General features: G+C 37.0%; 1 protein-coding gene across 1 annotated transcript in view; it reads left to right on the top strand.

Moving 5' to 3' along the window:
- Positions 1-18,965, top strand: part of IQCM (IQ motif containing M) — a 405,589-nt gene that overhangs the window by 67,901 nt on the left and 318,723 nt on the right. Inside the window, exon 5 of the mRNA XM_065903803.1 lies at positions 3,209-3,230. Coding sequence (XP_065759875.1) covers positions 3,209-3,230 — 22 coding nt within the window. The remainder of the gene's footprint in view (positions 1-3,208; positions 3,231-18,965) is intronic.

Genomic DNA, 18,965 nt, shown 5'->3' with positions numbered 1-18,965 from the left:
CTTAAATTGAAATGTATTTTTAATCCAGTAAGAATGGGACTTTCATGCCTGTTTTGTTGTATGTGAAGTTTTTGTTTTATTTTGTTTAGTTTTAAGCTAAACTGCTCTTTTATAATTGCAACATTAAAAAAAAAAAAGGGCAGAAATATCTGAAGCCCTGTGGTCATAAACTTATTTTATGTAAGCTGTTAGCAAAATATGGAAAATGTTGATTTTCTTTTTGAATAACTGAGGTATGGTCCTGGCTTTGTGTCTTGGATGAAAAAATAATGAATATATTTTTAAGCTTGTCAATTTTTTAGTTCATTTTGAGGCTATAATCTAAACATTTTGCACAACAAAGCTTTTCCTCCACATATTATTATAACTCTAGTAAGTTACAGCTTCACTGAACGTCTGAAAACAGCCACTGAGATCTGTTTAATAAGAGAATGTTGCTTAAATTGTGAAAGAATGTAGAACTTGTGGTTTCTCTGGGGTGTATGGTAATTTACTGGGCTCTTAAAGTTGCCTAGTTAATTTTTTTTAGGATAAAAAATTATTCTTAAAGGAAAAAAGAAAGGAAATTAAGGCAAACATAGGAATTAAGGCAAAGTTATGATTTCAATCCATCTGACTTATAAAATGTATCATATAGTAGTATTATTTATATATATATAAAGGTATGTACCTTGTACCACCAAAGTCTTGCCCTTTAAAGCCATATAGCACAGTGATTAAGAGTGAGTTACTGCAGTTACTCTAATGAGGTTAGAATTCTGGCTCTCTCAGTTTCTAGCTGGAAAACCTCATCCAAGTTAATAATTCTGTGACTCAGCTTCTTCATTGTTTAAATGGAGTATAACAATACCTACCTAGAATTTTTTAGATAATGCTTATAAAATATATAACATACATCCTAGTGCTTAATAAATAGAGTAGTAATTCTTAGCTGCAATTCCCTAGATAAAATTGTTCGTGGGCCTGGAGATCACTTTTTGAATTTTTTCTCAGCTATAATCATTCTCTTGGCAATTTTATTCAATCCATAGGTTTAACTATCATTTATATGCAGATGACTCCAAATCTATATCTCCAGCCTGGTCATTCTCTTCAACTCCAGCTCACATTCAAATGCTTAATCAGCATTTCTGCCTAGGTTGTTATTAGTCATTTTCAACTTAACATCTCCAACTCAGTAACTGTGTACATGTTGTTTTCTGCTGGAAAGCTCTTGACATCACAGCATCACTCCATTACTGATTCTTATGGCGGTGGTTCAGTCGCTAAGTTGTGTCCGACTCTTGCGACCCCATGGACTGTAGCCCATCAGGCTCCTCTGTCCATGGGATTTCCCAGGCAAGATTATTGGAGTGGGTTGCCATTTCCTTCTCCAGGGGATCTTCCCAATCCAGCGATTGAACCCATATCTCCTGCATTGCAAGCAGATTCTTTACCACTGAGCCACCATTCTGGGCTTTGTCCAAATGCCTTCTGATCAGTGGGGCATCCCTGACCAGCCTATTATAGTAGCAACTGTGCCTCTCAGCCCCATCTACCAGTCCTGCTTAATTTTGATCTCTAACACTTAAGGCATTAGGACATTTTACTACTATTTTACTTCTCTGGTTTTGTCTGTTTCTCCTGCTAGAAGGTAATCTCCATGAATGCAGGTAGTTTTGACTAATTAATTATTTACTAAAGCCCATGGACCCAGAATCATTCCTGGAACATAGAAAGTGCTCATTATATTTTGTTGGATGAATGAAGATACTGCTATTATATTTTCTAAAAGAGTGGCATCAATTTTCATATTTTTTTCTATTCAGTGAGAAATTTATCTAATTTATTAGAATAATATTTTCACCAACAGAGCTCAAATATGCTGTTTTCATTTTCAATAAAAAAGTTACAGCTGAAAACAATCACAGCCTTGTGTGTGTATGTGTTTTGAGTATGTGGTGAACAACTATGTAAGGAGAAGCTTCTGGATATAGGTCACTGAAAAATACAAGTTAAATATGATAAGAAATAATTTAAAAACCTTGGTTGGACTGCCAGGAAAAGGCAAAAATGATAAAACCAGAAAACATCAGAAAGCCTGATTCCATAGAGGTTTAATATTTCTTAGAATAATTAACAGACTGGTTCCATTTAGGAAAAGGAGTACATCAAGGCTGTATATTGTCACCCTGCTTATTTAACTTATGTGCAGAGTACATCATGAGAAACGCTGGTCTGGAAGAAGCACAAGCTGGAATCAAGATTGCCGGAAGAAATATCAATAACCTCAGATATGCAGATGACACCACCCATATGGCAGAAAGTGAAGAAGAACTAAGGAACCTCTTGATGAAAGTGAAAGAGGAGAGTGAAAAAGTTGGCTTAAATTTAGCTCAACATTCAGAAAACAAAGATCATAGCATCCGGTCCCATCACTTCATAGCAAATAGATGCAGAAACAGTGGAAACAGTGGCAGAGTTTATTTTCTTAGGCTCCAAAATCACTGCAGACGGTGATTGCAGCCATGAAATTAAAAGACGCTTACTCTTTGCAAGAAAAGATATGACCAACCTAGATAGCATATTAAAAAGCAGAGACATTGCTTTGTCAACAAAGGTCCGTCTGGTCAAGGCTATGGTTTTTCCAATAGTCATGTATGGATGTGATAGTTGGACTATAACGAAAGCTGAGTGCCGAAGAATTGATGCTTTTGAACTGTGGTGTTGGAGAAGACTCTTGAGAGTCCTTGGGACTGCAAGGAGATCCAATCAGTCCATCTTAAAGGAGATCAGTCCTGGGTGTTCATTGGAAGGAGTGATGTTGAAGCTGAAACTCCATTACTTTGGCCACCTGATGCAGAGAGCTGACTGATTTGAAAAGATCCTGATGCTGGGAGGGATTGGGGCAGGAGGAGAAGGGGACGACAGAGGATGAAATGGTTAGATGGCATCACCGATTCAATGGAGATGAGTTTGACTAAACTCTGGGAGTTGGTGATGGGTAGGGAGGCCTGGTGTGCTGCAGTCCATGGGGTCACAAAGAGTAGGACATGACTGAGTGACTGAACCGAGCTGAATTTGTTTTTAGGACTTATACTTATTCCTGGTGTACAACTTTCCTAATTAACAAAACAACAAAACAAAACAAAGAACAGCACCACTTTTCTCTACCTGTCTATCAACAATTGTATGTGCATGTGTTTGTTGTCCAGCCTCAGGTATCTAGAATTAGATTAATGGAAATCCTTGTTTCATGATGCATATCTTCACTTGTCCATGAACTGCCTTCCGATTTACTTTTTGTCTTATTTAGTATATAATGAACACAAACAAAATCATCCCACAGACAAAAGACTATAGTATTGGCGGCAACTGTCATCTGCTTGTGTGCCTCTTGCAAATCTTATTCCTTTGCTTCCACCCCAGATTTGGAGGAATTCTCTTAAATTCTTGCTACTAATCTTTTGTTAGTTTTGTTGTGACTATTTTTTTCACTTTATTTAAGGTGTCTTTAATAAACAAATAATATTGATTTAAATAGAGTAAGTGAGGAAAAATGTCATCTTCTCTGGGGTAATAACAGGGCTGTGAAGCACTTTAGGTTTGCTCTGTCCCCATTTTGAATTTTATATTATAATTGTCCATTATTTCAATTTTGTCTTTTTTTAAACTTTAATCTTACAAACCATACTGTAATTGTTATTAATTATTAAAGCTAATGTTTGTTTAGATTTACTTGATTCTACATAGATTAAGATTTAATAAAACCTTAGAAATTTTTAGAAAGAATACTGATGGATGTGAAGTACCATTCTATTTAGGCCTTTTAGAATGGTCTCAGCAGTATTTTATAGTTTTTTGCATTTTGAAAAAGATGTATTTTTAGGCATTTGATGTTTTTGATGCTGTCTTATATGGTATTTAAATTTTTATTTCACCACCACCCTCTTTTCTGGAATATAGAAATACAGTTCATCTTTCTGTGTGGACCTTATGTCCCTATGACATTTTTAAAATTGTCTTACTATTATCTGGTTTATACACTGATCATTTTAGACTTTCTATATACACAATCACCTTGTCCACAAATGATGACTGTTTTTGTTCTTTCTGTCCCATTTTAGAGCTTTTATTTATTTTTTTCTTGCTTTATTGTGTTGGTTAACACCCCCCTGTACTACATAAAACAGAAGTGATGAGAAACTTTCTTGTCTCATCCCCTGTCTCAAAAGGAAGTATTATATACTTTAGCATTAAGTATAATGTATATATAATGTTCGTTATACACTCTCCGTATTATACTAAAATTCCCTAGGTTGCTAAGAGTTTTTATCATGAATTGATGTTGAACTTTATCAACTAATTTTCTTTTTATCTCTTAAGATGATGGTATGATTTCTCTCATTTGTTTTTTTTAATGTAGTGAATTAACTCATTGGTTTTCAGATGTCAAACTAATGTTTAACCCTGGAATAAACCTAATACAAATTCAATTTGGTAATATTCTTTTGAGAGATTTTGAATTTTATTGAAGAGAGAAATGGCCTGTTATTTTTCTTGTTTGTAATGATCTTGTCAGGATTTGGTATTGAGGTGATGACATTATATAATAAGATGGAAGCTGTTTCCTCTTTTTCTGTGTCTGGAAGAATTTGTGTAAGACTGCTATATTTTTCTTAAATGTTGGTAGAAACTCACTAGTAAAGCCACTTGACCTGGACATTTCTTTATATGGATAAAATGTCTTTATGAAGCTATTTTCATCTTCTTTCAGTTTTAATAGGTTATGTTTGTAAGGATATGTCTGAATTGTCAAGAGTATTGCCATAAAGTTGTCCATAATAATATTTTTGCTGATATATTCTTTTTAATTTTTGGTATTAATTATTTAGGCACACATATGATCTCTCTCTCTGCTTCCCTTCCTCACTCTTTCTCTTCGGTCAGTTTTGCTAAAAGTCAGTCCACTTTATTTGTTTATTTTTATAAATTTGAACCAGCATTTTAGCCATACAGATTTTCTCTATAGTGCATTATTATTTCATGAATTATAATTAATTGATACATTTTCCTGATCATGTTGGTCAGCTCTGATGAAAACCCTTCATTGAGGCTCTTCCTAACAATGAATGCTTTCTAAATTCTGTTATGTATGATGTGTATATGTACTTAGTTGCTAAGTTAGCCCACCAGGCTCCTCTGTCCGTGGGATTTTCCTGGCAAGAATACTGGAGTGGGCTGCCATTTCCTCTTCCAGGGAATCTCCAGATATGGGTTGAACTCGTATCTCCTGTATCTCCAGTCTTGCAGATGGATTCTTTATTGCTGAGCCACTGGGATTATATATGGTATTATTATCTAATTAGTCTTCTCTCAGTCTTCTCTCAGTAAAATGAATGATTTTTCTTTGAGGACATCAGTCCCCCTTTAAAAATAGCCAACAGAAAGTGTTAGACATATGAGCTCTCAAAAGATGCTTTATAAATAGTTTTTGTTCCCCTGTGAAGATAGCTTAAGATAAAACCCTTGCCATTAGACTCGTATTAAGATCAATAGCAAATTTTTAGTTTCTTTGTCTTTTTGTTATAAATATAGATATAATCAGTCATATTAAAGAACATTTGGAGAAAAGAAAAACTTCTCCATTAGTGCTTCCACCCTTCCCATAGTTAACAACTTGGTTTATTTCCTTCCAATTGTATTCCCTTAGCATCTTTTTAAAACCTAGGATTCTTTACCAACTGAGCTATCAGGGAAGCCCATTATTTATTTTAGTTAAGTCTGATAGTTGCCTTTCATTAATTGGATGTAAATATCCATTTCATTTTTTCCCCCAATGATTGTCAGAGAATTCTCTTCCATGTACATGTGTAGCCTTCTTTGTCTGCCTGCCACTCTAGGGCTTATTCAGTGTACTAGTTAGCTTGGGTTGCCATGAGAAAATACTATGGACTGCATGGCTTAAACAACATATGTTTATTCACAGTTCCAGACACTGGAAATCTGAGATCAAGGTGCCAGCATGGTTGGATACTGATGGGAGACTTCTTCCTTATTGGCAGGCAGCAGCCTTGTAGCTGTTTTTTTTCACCTGACCTTTTCTCAGACCATACATTCAAAGAGAAAGAGGTCTCTGGTCCGTTCCTAGCCCCTAATCCCGTTATGAGGACCCCACACTCATGATCTCATCTGAACCTAATAATCTCCCAAAGGAGCCATCTCCAAATACTGTCACGTTGATGGACAGGGTTTCAACATGCAAGTTTTGTGGGGACACAGTTCAGTTCACAGCACTCAGTCTCAGCAGAGGAGAAGAACATGTTCTCTTTTCCTGCCTTCTGACACTGTGTGAAGGCAGCTGAAGGGAGGGATGGAATCTCATCTCATTTTGGAAGCAGAAGACAGATTTTTTTTTTAAGTAGCAAAATCTAAAATAGTAAAATCTCTAAATAGATTGTTTTATGCAGAATGCCACTGTATCACAGCAGGTGGGGTGAGAAGTAGCTGGTGCTTGCCTTGTGTATACTTACCTATTTAACTGAAGTATAGTTAATTTACAATGTTGTGTTACTCCCAAGTGATTCAGTATTAAGTACACACACACACACATTATATATGTTGTTGTTCAGTTGCTCAGTTGTATCTGACTCTTTGCAACCCCACAGGCTGCAGAACACCAGGCTTTTCTGTCCTTCACCATCTTGCAGAGTTTGCTCAAATTCACATCCACTCATTTGGTGATGCCATCCAACTGTCTTATCCTTCTCCTCCTGCCCCTCAATCTTTATATATATATATATTTTTTTTTTTTCAGATTCTTTTCCATTATAGGTTATTATAAGATATTGAGTATATCTCCCTGTGAAAGTGAAAGAGGAGAGTGAAAAAGTTAAACTTAAAGCTTAAAACTTAAAGCTCAACATTCAGAAAATTAAGATCATGGTATCTGGTCCTATCACTTCATGGCAAATAGATGGGGAAACTTTATTTATGGGGGCTCCAAAATCACTGCAGATGGTGACTGTAGTTATGAAATTAAAAGATGCTTACTCCTTGGAACGAAAGTTATGACCAACCTAGACAGCATATTAAAAAGCAGAGACATTACTTTGCCAACAAAAGTCTGTCTAGTCAAGGCTATGGTTTTTCCAGTAGTCATGTATGGATGTGAGAGCTGGACTATAAATAAAGCTGAGTGCTGAAGAAGTGATGCTTTTGAACTGTGGTGTTGGAGAAGACTCTTGAGAGTCCCTTGGACTGCAAGCAGATCCAACCAGTCCATCCTAAAGGAGATCAGTCCTGGGTGTTCATTGGAAGGACTGATGTTGAAGCTGAAACTCCATCACTTTGGCCACCTGATGTGAAGACCTGACTTTTTTGAAAAAACCCTGATGCTGGGAAAAATTGAGGGCAGGAGGAGAAGGGGATAACAGAGGATGAGATGGCTGGATGGCATTACCGACTCAATGGACATGAGTTTGAGTAAACTCTGGGAGTTGGTGATGGACAGGGAGGCCTGGCTTGCTGTGGTCCATAGGGTCACAAAGAGTCTGACACGACTGAGCAACTGAACTGAAGTGTGTATTTCAAGGCAAAACAGAATGATTTGATATAAGATGAGCTTATAAATTGGGTATTTTGTGGTATATATAATGTTATAAACTTCCCTGGATTCTCTGGTGGCTCAGACAGTAAAGTATCTGCCTGCAATGCGGGAGACCTGGGTTTGATCCCTGGGTTGGGAAGCTCTTCCTGGAGAAGGAAATGGCATCCCCCTCCAGTACTCTTGCCTGGAAAATTCCATGGATGGAGGAGCCTGGTAGGCTACAGCCCATGGGGTCGCAAAGAGTCGGACATGACTGAGCAACTTCACTGATTCAATGTTATAAACTAAAGACTCATGTAAATTTACATGATTTTTTGAGTGTTTTACTTCAGTTGATCCCATATAGCCTAAATTGGTTTCTTACAACTGTACATATTTTTTTATATTAATCGTGCTCTTTATTGTTACTAGTTTTTTTCCCATTTATTTTTATTAGTTGGAGGCTAATTACTTTACAATATTGTAGTGGTTTTTGTCATACATGGACATGAATCAGCCATGGATTTACATGTATTCCCCATCCCGATCCCCCCTCCCACCTCCCTCTCCACCCAATTCCTCTGGGTCTTCCCAGTGCACCAGGCACGAGCACTTGTCTCATGCACCCAGCCTGGGCTGGTGATCTGTTTCACCCTAGATAATATACATGTTTCGATGCTGTTCTCTCGAAACATCCCACCCTCGCCTTCTCCCACAGAGTCCAAAATTCTGTTCTGTACATCTGTGTCTCTTTTTCTGTTTTGCATATAGGGTTATCTTTACCATCTTTCTAAATTCCATATATATGCGTTAGTATATTGTTGGTCTTTATCTTTCTGGCTTACTTCACTCTGTATAATGGGCTCCAGTTTCATCCATCTCATTAGAACTGATTCAAATGAATCCTTTTTAATGGCTGAGTAATATTCCATGGTGTATATGTGCCATAGCTTCCTTATCCATTCGTCTGCTGATGGGCATCTAGGTTGCTTCCATGTCCTGGCAATTATAAACAGTGCTGCAATGAACATTGGGGTGCACATGTCTCTTTCAGATCTGGTTTGTACATATTTTTTAAAATTACATTTTCAGTCAGTTTCATCAGTTTATCAATAATGTTACTGTACCTGATACAATTTTAGTTTATTAGCCTTTATGTTCCATTATAAATTGATTTGTTTTGCTTTTTCAGTATGTAAAAATATAATAAGAAAGCTGTTGTGTATGATTCCCCACTGCTCACATTAGTAGACATTTCATAAAAACACAAGTGTTTTATTGTCTGAAAACATATCTTGCCTCATCTTCTTTAGGAAAATGTGAGAAATATTTTTGATGTACCAAATTCTATGCAGCAGAAGTTTTTCATGTTGGAGGATGGATGCTATGATATTAAAAGTGTTCAGCATATTTTTTTTTCAGCATATTTATAAAAGATACTTTGGGGTGTAAATACTATTTTGATTCATTATAAGAGTACTTGTGTTGGATCCAGGTATTTTTCAGTTCCCCATACACTCTGTGAGGATTGAAAAAAAAAAACAAAAGAACAAACAAGCTTTAGTTAATTTTAGGCCAGTTTTTAAAATTTCAAGAGAGATTGGATATATAGTTGATAAATATTGATGGTGAGTGGAAGATGTATTCCTTAGTGAATTACAAGAGATTTCTTATTCAAACTCAATCTTAAAATATAGTTTATTCAAATCTGAAATTTCTTATTCAACATAATCTTGAAATTGATTTGCAATTTAAAAATTACAGGTAAGCAATTCATTTGTATATCCAAAGGAAGACTGAGAGACTATCTTTAGGCCAGTGATGTACCGTAGAAGTAAAATGTGAGATTCTTAGAATTAAAAATTCTTTAGTAGCCACATTGAGTAAGTAAAGAGAAGCAGATGAAATAAATTTAAAATACAGTTTTTATTTAACCTAAAACATATGTCAAGTTATGTAGTGGTAAAGAATCTGCCTGCCAATGCTGGAGATACAAGAGATGTGGGTTCCATCCTTGGGTTGGGGAGATCCCCTGGAGCAGGAAATGGCAACCCACTCCAGTATTCTTGCCTGGAGAAATCCATGGGGAGAGGAGCACACACAAAACATATAATCAAATATATCATTTCAGTTTGTAATCACTATGAAAAATTATTAACGTGTTTAACATCTTTTTTTTTTTTTTCTTACTGAAGTCTTTGAATTCCGGTGTTTCTAACACAGAGCACATCTCACTTCACGTTGGCTATGTTTCACATGCGCATGGCCACGTGTTACCATGGTGAGAGCACAGCCTTGGGTTTGGGGCTGCTCCAGACCTTGGTCACTCACTCCTTTGGTAATGCTTGGCACATAGTGAACGGACAGTAAGTGTTTAGAAAAAGAAGAAAAGGAAGCAAAGAAAAGTAATGGGACAGTTTGTAGTAAGATAGAACTCTGTATACTCACTCACCATTTGGAAATCCTTGGTTAGGATATTTACTGTTTCTAACCTCAGAGTCCTTTTGTAGGAATGAGATATGTGTATCTGCCTTTCAAAATTATTGTGAAAGTGTTGAGGTAACATAAACAGAGCACCTTGCTCGTTCCCTTCCATACCATTTCTTCTCTGAAATCTGTATTAAGTCATGTATTACATGGTAATCTATTTGTATCTACTTCTATTAGATTAGGTTAATTATCACAGCAAACATAGTATGTTTTTTTCAGTTTTATGTGAATGGAAAGGAAGGAAGGTAGAGAGTAGGAGGTTCTTGGCATCAAATGTGTAGCCAAGGACAATTAAACGTTCAATTGCTTAGCATGCTGTGGAATTAATTGCCTGTGATCTTAATTATAAATACTTAATTTATGAACAGCCTTTAAACACGGAAGTCTGCATTTAGATATATGAATAATTTTGGTAACTAAGTTTCAGCCTGATAGCCAATTTAAAATGTTAATGGCACAGTCACTTCAGATCTTCTCAACTCCCTTCTGCTCAGGTCTGACCCAGTGCTCAGGCACTTGCAAAAGAAATAGAAGGGCTCATAAATGTGCACGTACAATGTAACACACAGATGGAAATGTACAGAAAACATTATATATATATATGTTATCTGGCTGGCTTCATGGGTGTTCAGCCTTTCCATCATGAAGGACTCCATCCTCAGAAGGGAATCAGTGCTTGGGGTTTAATGGTCTGTGGTTGTCATAGTGAAATTCTTAATAATAATTTTATCTTTAAATTTGTGGTTTGTGAGTAGTCTGATAGGATAATGAAATATGCACTGGGGGTTTGGTGCCTTGGTTCCCAATCGGTTCCACCTCCTGTTCTCTTCTCCATCTACAAGGATGAGGTCTTGACCGCCCACTTCCAGGTTCCAGCCCAGGTGTGGGTCTGCATGCAGGATCAAAGAAGGTCCCATGGGCGCATGCGTCAGCACACCTATGTGGGTCTGCACTTGCCCAGCCAATGTCCTCATGACCAAGGGAGCACAACGTTAAATAGCAAATTAAACCTCACCATGACAGAGAGACTGCTAAATAAATGAAAACCTGGTATGACATGATGAAGAATTTTATGGAGTTGCACGGTTAACCATGCGTAAGCACTAAAATGAAAACAAAAGTGTTAGTTGCTCAGTTGTGTCCAACCCTTTGCAACCCTTTGGACTGTAGACTGCCAGGCGCTCTGTCCATGGAATTCTCCAGGCAAGAATGGAGTTGGTAGCCATTCCCTTCTCCAGGGTCTCTTCCTGACCCAGGGATCAAGCCCAGGTCTCCTGCATTGAATGCAGGTTCATTTACTGCCTGAGCCTCCAGGGAGGCAAGGTCCATGTAAACACTAAGCGGCCCATAAAACAGGACACCGTTAGGACCTAGTATCACCCTGACCCTCACCCTTGCCACTAAGAACACTTATTAACCCCTGAGAGTCAGCCACTAGGTTAAGTTTTATGTTAACAATGTCTGTCCTTTTCTCTCCAGTTCTGTCATCCAGAGTGATGGTGAATTATTTGTACATATTTTAAAAATGTATATAAGTTAAATTGTACTGCATGCATTTTCTGTGCCTTATCTCTCTGGCTCAACATTGCTTGTAAAATTTGTCCATGCTGCTACAGTACTGCTTGCTTTCCACTGCTGTACCGAATGCTCTTTAGAAATATATGAAGTTTTTAGGTTATTCTTGATGGACACTGAGTTGTTTTCACTTTAGGACTGTTGTGAACCATATGTATATATTTCCTGGTGTACATGTGTAAGCTTGCACTAGGGTTTATACCAAGGAGATAATTTTCTGATTTATGGATTGTGTATACCTTAAACTTCTTAATAATGCCAAAGTATATTAAAAGAGTCAGACATGACTGAGTGACTGAACATTATTAAAAGTGGTACTAATTCACATTTACACTTGCAGAGAACAAATATTCCCATTGTTCACAATTAAGGTCTTGAAATTGTTAAATGCATAAGTTTGCAACGATTAGTTGGGATTCAGTGTTTTAAAAATTGTTTAATTTGCATTTTTCTAATTTTTGATGACTGAGCATTCTTAACATATGCTTCTTGGACATGTGGGTTTCTTCTTTAAAAAATCTTGTTCTGTTGCTTTTTTTTCTAATTTTCTTTTGAGTTGACTATTTTTTATTATTAAGTTGTAAAAAAAAAACAAACCCCTTTGTAAAATGTTGTAAACTGTACCCTTGTCAGTTGCATGTGTTGAAAAAAGTTCTCCAGCTTCATGGCTTGTCTTTATGTACTCTTTTATGGTGTTTTCTGATAAGTAGAAATGGAAAAGTACCAGTGTTTCCTTTATGACTGTTTTTTTAAATCTTGTCTTAAAAACCTGAAATTCTTTGTCACCTGAAGATCATTGAATTAACATTCATTACTAGCTTCTAAATTATTTATTGCTTTCATGTATTTACTTAGGTTTTTAAGCATAATGGAGGTGATTTTTGTGCAAGGTGTGAGAGAAAGATCAAGTTATAATCCCTCCCCATTCTCCCCAACATCCCTGTCATAGAGACACTCAATTTTTTAGAAATATTTACTGATAAGTCCCTTCTTTACCTGTTGTCTTATGGGCCACCATAAGACACTTAGCCATATACTATATATATGTATATATAGGTGTGTTTCTGTGCACTCTTTCTGTTCCATCAGTCAGATTTTTGGGTTTGAAAGAGTACTACACTCTCCTAATTACCCAATTTTTTCATGATATAAAGTATGTCCTTCAATTTATAACATCCTAGTTTTATTTTAGTAATTGCTCCTAAACTATGTCCTTAATATATTTTGTTCTATTGTTTGTTATTTTTTTCTTCCTTTGCGTATTTTCTATGTCTATCATTTTCTTTCATTCCATTAAAGATCTTTCTTAACCCTGTTGATTTTCATGTTGTGCACTTCTGTCAATCCTGTTTTTATTGTCCAATAGTCAGTCTTCATTTCTTTCTTCTAAAAAATTCAGTTGAACAAACAGAAGAAAGCATTCACCCATTTCTTCCACCCTCTATCCCCTGCCTCTGGCCACCATCAATCTGTTCTTTGTATGTATAAGCTTAATATTTGAGTGTATAAATTATATATATGTACACATGTATTCCACATATAAGAGAGATCATACATTATTTATCTTTCTCTGTCTGACTAATTTCACTTAGCATAATGCCATCGAGGACATATGTCTTTATTTATGCAAATGATTTTATTTTTTTCTTAGCTCAAGTGGTTATTTCTGTTGTCTGACCATATCTTTGTTCAGCTTTTGTGTTCCTTCAGGGAGTTATTTTAATAGAAACAATTACCCTTTTTTGCCCTCCAGAGGCCGTAGGCGATATGTTAGGTCAGAATGCGTCCACTGTTTGTGGCACTAGTTTCCATCCTTTTTCTCCCCCTGCAAACATTTTTCTTGTGGTAGTCATCCATCATAATTTTTTTTAAGCATGTTTTCCATTTTATTTGTTTCTACAGTGTTTTCTGTATACTTTTTATACTAGTCCCACCTGTTTTTCATTACTTACTTTGTGGTGAGTTGTTCTTAGACCAGCCACTTGTAGGTGGCTTGGAGCTTTATATATTTTAGTGGTCAAAACAGAGTTCCACGTTAATGGGAGTCACCTTTAATGACACAGGTCCCTGTTTGTACACAAGAGCTTCCCTTCTGGTTCAGATGGTAAGGAATCTGCTTCTAATGCAGGAGACCCAGATTCAATCCCTGGGTCAGGAAGATCCCCTGGAGAAAGAAATGGCTACCTGCTCCAGTATTCTTGCCTGCAGAATCCACAGACAGAGGAGCCTGGTGGGATACAGTTCGTGGAGTTGCCAAGAGTCGGACATGACTGGGTGACTAACACTTCCTTTAGTCTTTACATCCCCCCAGTCATTTTATCTCTGCTCTGAAGGACCGCTCATATTGCTGACTCTCTCTCCTTAGCCCCTCAACAACAAGGGGCTTAACAACAACAAGCCCCTTAACAACAACAAATCACACTGATTTGTGTGATTCCTCAGTCAGCCTCATTTCTCGACTTCTTGAGACCTTGTGAAAATATAGTGCTTTTGCTGTTACAGAGTCTCAGTTTTGTTTTTCCAAAGGGGTTTGTTCCTCAGGCAGAAGGAGCTATTTTAGGGAGTTCTTCCCTGCATTGTCTGACATCTGCAAGCATGGGCATCTCTAACTTTCCCTTCCTCCATTCTCATTTAACTTCAACTTATATTTGCAAGCTCTTTCTTGTATATTGTGCGTCTGAATTGTGGATGATGTCTCATTTCACCTAAGGAGTTTGCTTTTCTGATTTTTTCATTTTTATTCTTATTTTTGGACTAGTTCTAAGATAAGAAGGGAAAGAGTCTGTATTTTCACCCCAAAATTTACAAATGAGAAGGCACATAATATTTTGAGTAACTAAAGCAAACGCCAAGAAGCAAGCCTCTGAAGAATTCATAGTTCATACATTAATGTCTAACACAAATCTCTTATCATTGCCTAATTTTTATGTTAAATGATAGTCATAATTTCTTCAAAAGTTACTGATAAGACATAAAATTAAAAATAGCATTTTAATAAGGTGTATTAGTTTGTTAGGGCTGCCATAACAAATCTTCACAAACTGAGTAGTTTAAAACAACAGGAATTTAGTCTCTCTCAGTTCTGGACTCTAGAAGTTCAAACCTAAAGTGTAGGCAGGGCCATGCTCCTTCTGAAGCCGCTGGGGTGGGGCAACACTTTCTTTCTTTCTGTTCCAGCTTGTTATACTCCAGGCATTCTTTGGCTTGTGGTAGCATGATCCAGTCGCTGCTTCTGACTTCACATGGCTCTCTTCTTCTGTGTCTGTGTGTCTGTCCTTTTCTTATAAGGACATGAGTCACACTGGATTTAAGGGCCCACTCTGGGCTTCCATAGTGGCTTAGACAGTAAAGAATACGCTGCAGTGCAGGAGACCCAAGTTCAATCCCCGGGTCAGGAAGATCCCCTGGAGTAGGTAATGGCAACTCACTTCAGTATTCTGCCTTGGAGAATCCCATGGACAGAGGAACCTCGCATGCTATAGTCAGTGGGGTTGTAAAGAGTCAGACATGAGTGAGTAATGGTGTTTTTTTCCTAGTCCAGTATGCCATCATCTTAATTTAACTAATTATATCTGCAATGACCCTGTTTCCAAAAAGATGACATTTTGAGGTGTTGGCATTTAGGACTTCAACATATTTTTGGCAGACACAATTTAACTCATAACATACGCTGTAGTATCTTTTGGTAGAGAATGGATTAGCTGATTATCCTAACTCACAATTTTTTTAATAGATAAGTAATATTTTTGTAAAGCAATTCTAAAGTATTCCTAAAATACACATTGTGGTTTTTATAGCAGCTATATTGAACCATTGAGACATACTGATTTCCTTGTTTTAGTATTATATTTAGTCTTGTATCTTTGTTAAACTGGGGAAAAGATGTTTGGAGACCTGCCAATGATTATTATATCAGGAAATAGAAATATAGGCCAGTGCTACTTAGTTCTGTACTTATAGACAGAGAAGTAGAACTTAGTTTAGGATGACTTCCAACTGGTAAATGCTCCCAGGCTGCAGGCAGAAGGAAGTATACATCCTCTTGAATGAAAGGAGATTAAATTGATTTTTAGGGGCATTGAGAGTCAAGAGGTTCATGTTATCTAAGCGTATAAAGAAACAGTACGGAAGGTACAAAATCAGCTGAAAAGACAGACAGTAGTAACAGGCTCATTCAGATATATGTGTTGGAATGATCAGATTCAGATGTTAGAACCATTATACTTACTGTGTTTAAAGAAATAAGATGAAAATAATTTTAAAGAATAGGGAATCATAAAAAGTGGCATAAATTTGAAATTAAGACTATAGAACTTCTAGAAAATAAAGGCACATTGACTATATAGGCATGCTTGGTAACATATTGGATATAGCAGAAGAGATAACCAATGAAATGACAGGTAAGGTTAAAAGAAATTATCCAATATTCAGCACAGAAAGACAAGTAGCAAATACTTGAAGCGAGGGCAAGAATGATACTAGGGAAATACTGTGGCGACATCTAACAGCCATATGCTCCGTGAAGAAGGAGAATGTCCCATCTAAGGTAAATGGCAGGGGAAAAACCTAAAGAGTTTTTGTTTGTTTGGCCGGGCTGCAAAGCTTGCAGCACCCAGGCTCCTAGTTCCCTGACGGGGGATTGGACCTGTGTCCTTGTCATGGAAGCAGAGTCCCAAACAGTATACCACCAGAGAAGTCCTAAAGAGTTTTTGTTAAGTATGTACTTTTTCTTATCTAGAATCACTGACATAATTATGTGACTTTCAGACTGGTAGATGGTTAAAAATAGCATTAAATATAGTATGTAACACAAATGAGGGCAAAAGGAGCAAGGAAAGGAACATGTGGTAAAATAGAAAATGACAATGAGAAGGTAAATACAAGTAAAAACTTACTTATGTTCACTTATAATTGCTATCATATACATTGAGCAAAAATGAACAAAATACGCCAGGTAAAAGTCAAAGAATTTTAGGGTATAAGGGGAAAATATTAACTATGTAATGTATTTGAGACACATTTAAAATATAGAATATAAAAAGTTAAAGGTTTTTCAGCTCTCTTTTGACTTGTGTTTACATAGTATGTATATATATGTCTACCCTTTATCAACGTGTGCATGCTAAGTCACTTCAGTTGTGTCTGACTCTTTGTGACCCTATGGACTGTAAGCCCTCCAGGCTCCTCTTTCTATGGGATTCTTCAGGCAAGAATACTGGAGTGGGTTGCCATGCCTTCCTCTAGGGAATCTTCCTGACCCAAAGATCAAACCCATGTCTCTTGCATTGGCAGGTGGGTTCTTTACAATTAGCACCACCTGGGAAGCCCTCTTTTATCAATACTAAGACTATAAAATGTATTTTGTTGTTTTTCAGTTGCTAAGTCATGTCCGACTCTCTGTGACCCCATGGACTGTAGCACACTAGACTCCTCTGTCCTCCACTGTCTGAGTTTGCTCCAATTCATGTTCATTGACTTGGTGATGCTATGTAACTGTTCTCTGCCTCCCCCTTTTCATTTTGCTTTTCAGTCTTTCCCAGCATCAAGGTCTTTTCCAATGAGTGTGCTGTTTGCATCAAGTGGACAAAGTATTGGAGCTACAGCATCAGTCCTTCCAAGAATATTCAGGGTTGATTTCTTTTAAGATTGACTAGTTTGATCTCTTTGACGTCAACAGGACTCTCAGCACCACAATTCAGAAACTCAGTCTCTCAGCACCACAATTCAAAAACATCAATTCTTCAGTGCTCAGCTTTCTTTATGGTCCAACTCTCACATCTGTACATGACTACTGGAAAAATCATGGCTTTCACTACACAGATTTTGTCAGCCAAGTCATGTCTCTGCTTTTTAATTTACTGTCTAGTTTAGTCATGGCTTTCCTTCCAAGGAGCAAGCGTCTTTTAATTTCATGGCTGCAGTCACTATCTGCAGTGATTTTGGAGCCCAAGAAAATAAAATCTGTCACTGTTCCCGCTTTCCCCCTTCTATTTGCCATGAAGTGATAGTACCATATGCCATGATCTTAGTCTTTTGAATGTTGAGTTTCAAGCCAGGTGTTTCACTCTCCTCTTTCACCCTCATCAAGAGGCTGTTTAGTTCCTCTTCACTTTCTGCCATTAGATTGGTATCATCTGCATATCTGAGGTCCTTGCTATTTCTCCTAGTAATCTTGATTCCAGTTTGTAATTCATCCAGCCAAGCATTTCCCATAATGTAGTCTGCATATAAGTTAAATAAGCAGGGTGATAAAATGCAGCCTAGTCATATTCCTTTCCTAGTTTTAAACCAGTCAGTTGTTCCATGTCCAGTTATAACTGTTGCCTCTTAAACCACATATGGATTTCTTAGGAGACAAGTAAGGTAGTCTGGTACTCTCATCTTCTAAAGAATTTTCCGTGGTTTGTTGTGATCCACACAGTCAAAGGCTTTAGCATAGTCAATGAAGCAGAAGTAGATGTTTTTATGGAGTTTCTTTTCTTTGTCCGTGATCCAACAAATGTTGACAATTTGATCTCTGGTTCCTCTGCCTTTTCTAAATCCAGCTTGTACATCTGGAAGTTCTCAGTTCACAGACTGCTAAAGCCTAGCTCGAAGGATTTTGAACATAATCTTGCTAGCATGTGAAATGAGCAAAATTGTATGAAGTCTGGACATTCTTTGGCATTGCCTTTCTTTGGGATTGGAATGAAAGCTGACATTTTCTAGTCCTGTGGCCACTGCTGAGTTTTCCAAATTTGCTGGCATATTGAGGGAGCACTTTAACAACATTGTGTTTTAGGATTTGAAATAGCTCAGCTGGAATTCCATCACTTCTCTTACCTTTATTCATAGCAATGCTTCAGAACACTCCAGGATGTTTGGCTCTATGTGAGATACACCATCGTGGTTATCCATGTCACTAAGATCTTTTTTTAAATATAATTCTTCTGTATATTCTTGTCACCTCTTCTTAATCTCTTCTGTTAGGTCCTTACCTTTTCTATCCTTTATCATGCCCATCCTTGCATAAAATATCCCCCTGATATCCTCATGTTTTTTGAAGAGATCTCTAGTGTTTCCCATTGTATTATTTTCCTTTATTTCATTGCATTGTTCATTTAAGAAGATCTTATCTCTCCTAGCTATTCTCTGGAACTTTGCATTCAATTGGGTATATCTTTCCCTTTTTTCCCTTGCCTGTCACTTCTCTTCTTTCCTCAGCAATTTGTAAAGCCTCCTCAGACAACCACTTTATCTTCTTGCATTTCTCTTTCTTTGGAATGGTTTTTGTCACTGCCTGCTGTAGAATGTTATGAACTTCCATCTATAGTTTTTCAAGCACTCTGTCTAC

The sequence above is a fragment of the Muntiacus reevesi genome, chromosome 13, assembly GCF_963930625.1.
Source record: "Muntiacus reevesi chromosome 13, mMunRee1.1, whole genome shotgun sequence".
Taxonomy (NCBI): Eukaryota; Metazoa; Chordata; class Mammalia; order Artiodactyla; family Cervidae; genus Muntiacus; species Muntiacus reevesi.
This window is presented reverse-complemented; position numbering and strand designations above follow the sequence as displayed.